General features: G+C 34.1%; 1 protein-coding gene across 1 annotated transcript; it reads right to left on the bottom strand.

The window, feature by feature from the left end:
- Positions 1 to 1,718: 1,718 nt before the first annotated feature.
- LOC132750765 (vacuolar protein-sorting-associated protein 25-like) lies at positions 1,719 to 2,595 on the bottom strand. Its single transcript, XM_060740805.1, has one exon. It carries the CDS (start codon positions 2,448 to 2,450, stop codon positions 1,932 to 1,934), a length of 519 nt encoding a protein of 172 aa, XP_060596788.1. The 5' UTR covers positions 2,451 to 2,595; the 3' UTR covers positions 1,719 to 1,931.
- Positions 2,596 to 2,969: the final 374 nt, after the last annotated feature.

Here is a 2,969-nt window from a genome sequence, read left to right as displayed (position 1 = left end):
CCTTGTATAAAACATAAGATGGGGATGATGATAAGGTACATATATTTGAATATGAGGTTGATCCTTAAGACATAAAGAAGTAACAGTAAAAACATAGTATATTTTTAAGGAAAATCTAAAGTTCAAGGGGACATAAAATCTGAAAATATTTGGTGCTAGAGTTATGAACCTGTCACATAAGATGTGGTTTGATGATAGGAAAATATATTTGAAGTTTGAAAGTTGATACTTTAAGAAATGACAAAGTTAATAGTGAAAAATATTTTTACTGCACCAAAACTTTATCTCACATCTGGACGCGACGCCGAACGCCCGGGAGCGAGTAGGACAGCTCTCCATATACTTCGTATATCAAGCTAAAAATCAACAAAGGGCCATAATCCTGTAAAATTTGGTCGCAGCAAAAATTCCTTCCTTTACTACCATCTACACATTAAGGTTGTTCATCCCTGGAAGTTTAAGCAAAATCTGCCATCCGGTTTAAGAGGAGTGCGTTCACAAGATTTCGGGACGAACGACAGACGGAAGGACAAGTGCAACACTATATGCTCCCACTCTGTGGGAGCATAAAAATTATGAACATCAGGTCTTTGTTGTCATATATGTCCTGCATGTACCTAAATGACATTTTCTCCTTGAGGCCCTTTGTAGATGATCTCCAGGTTATCCTTCATAGGTAGTTTCAGCTATCACATGAAGATTCTTTACTAATTTTAAATGAGATATAATTGATAGATAAGAAGTGATACTCCAGACAAGCAGTATTTGACATTTTTTATTATCATAAAAAGGAGATAACTCAAAATTAAGCAAAGTAGAATTATGGTTCTTTGACGCTTCATTTCCTATCACTGGTATTAATCACTGTGTTTAGTTTTACAAAGCTATATATCTTAAATATCTAAGCTCTACACCTTTTACACAAATGCAGTTCTTGAAATCAAAGTCTACATATAAAGAATTTATTTTACTCCAAGCTCTTTGCACACACTTATTCTTCAGGCAATGACAATCTATGAAGCTTTTGTACAGGACTGAAGATCATCCATGTCTGAATGCTATAACAAATAACGAAGCCTATCCATCTGTTTTTGAAGGAAGTTATGAGCAACATTTTAGCAAACCTCAGCCTGTCACATACATACATTCATGCAAGCTCAATTTTAATTTGTACATTTAAAAGCTTAGAAAATCAAGTGAAGATATACACTAACACTTTTATTTAATTCATATACTGATCACATCATACATTTTGTAATGTAACTTTTCTTTCATTCTTCCTGTTATTACTCATGAAACCTATAAGTATAACACATGAAACAATTCAACATTTGAGCCGTGTCATGGCAAAACCAACATAATGCGTTTGCGACCAGCATGGATCCAGACTAGCCTGCGCATCCGCGCAGTCTGATCAGGATCCATGCTGTTCGCTATCAGTTTCTTTCCTTGTTATAGGGTCTGTAAGTGAACAGCATGGATCCTGATCAGACTGCGCGGATGCTGGTCGCAAACCCATTATGTTGGTTTTGTCATGACACGGCTCATTTATTTTTAAATAATGAAATTATATATCAAAATCATTCTTTTATCTCAGGACTGGTTACATCTTCCAGTAATGTCTGTTTGTTGGTATATTTATCATTTAAGAGAACTGTTGAAAATTATAAAATCATCCATATTCACTGCCATTGCACAGCAAAAATGTTTTTGTTATAAAAAAAATCAAACAAGCATATGGAATTATTATAACACCTTCCAGAAGTTTTTCGTACTTAAAAGAAAAATCAAAATCTTTGCAAACAAAATACAAACACTTTATAATACATTCAATTTCATTAATACCAGATTTTAATCATGTTTATAACCACTAGTTACATTTTTCAACCGTTCATTTTTATGCTGATTATTCAAAGCTTCCCTGGGCTGAACTAAAAGAATTTCACCCCTTCAGTGCCCATCATTTCTGCCTTTCCATCTATTTCCAAAGATTTAAGAGCTCTGACTAAAAGCCAGTCATCTAATTGATGAAATTCTTCACCTTCTGTTTCATCCCCATTTGATATTTCAAACAACGTACAAACTGTATTTATCATGCTCCGGTCAGATATGTACTTGTATATCAATTTACCCCATTCTTCCGGAGTGCGCCACATCACCAAACACTCTTTCTTTGTTTTTGGATCTTTCCATTCAATATGCCCCTTCTTACAAAGCTCATCAAGAACCATGTAAATTCCGTCCAGTGGTAGCTTCCTATTAATATCTTTATTGCTAAAAATGGAATTCTGAGCTTCATTGACATCTAGAGAGTAACTTTTCCGTTGTTTTTGTATATCAAGAACAAGTCGGCACCAAGCCTCCAACTGTTTCTTACGAGTGTCAATATTTGGTTGGATGGTAAAGAAAGGGGGGAAATTATACTGCCAGGGCTGCTCAACAGAACCCATTGTTATACTGAATTTTACAAAGTCACAAACTGATAGATTAATAATATAAAATATTAAGAAACAAAAATATCAAAGTAAATTTCACACACAAAACAAAAAACTGATCAGACTTTAGTAAATGCCAAAGTTTTCCTCCTCTGTAGCCTCTAATTCCTGTTGTTTCACCATTTCTTGAGCTTCACGCTGCATTTTTTCCATCTTTTCCAAGGAGACTGATTTTAGAGGCAAAAGTTTTGGTTTACATAACACTACAGTGGGCATGTCTTCATGGTAAGTGAGTCCTTGTTTAGGTAAACATTCCTTCACTAGTGGTTTAGTTTCTGGCATTTTGAATTGACATCAATCTATGTAATTAGAAAAAAATCACATAATCAGTAACTGTTAGTATATCACAAATGAGTTGATTTTCACTCATAGAAGAAACAGAGTTAAGAGAAATCTAGAGGAAAAGGAGTTATAACAGTAAGAAAGTGCGACTGAATGAATTAATTTACATAATTTATAGAAATAATAATTGAA

The sequence above is a fragment of the Ruditapes philippinarum genome, unplaced genomic scaffold, assembly GCF_026571515.1.
Source record: "Ruditapes philippinarum isolate M1 unplaced genomic scaffold, ASM2657151v2 ctg558_1_1_1_1, whole genome shotgun sequence".
Classification (NCBI taxonomy): domain Eukaryota; kingdom Metazoa; phylum Mollusca; class Bivalvia; order Venerida; family Veneridae; genus Ruditapes; species Ruditapes philippinarum.
This window is presented reverse-complemented; position numbering and strand designations above follow the sequence as displayed.

Excerpts from the sequence above, each read along its gene's own strand:
- LOC132750765 (XM_060740805.1), bottom strand. The coding sequence starts at position 2,450 with ATGGGTTCTGTTGAGCAGCCCTGGCAGTATAATTTCCCCCCTTTCTTT.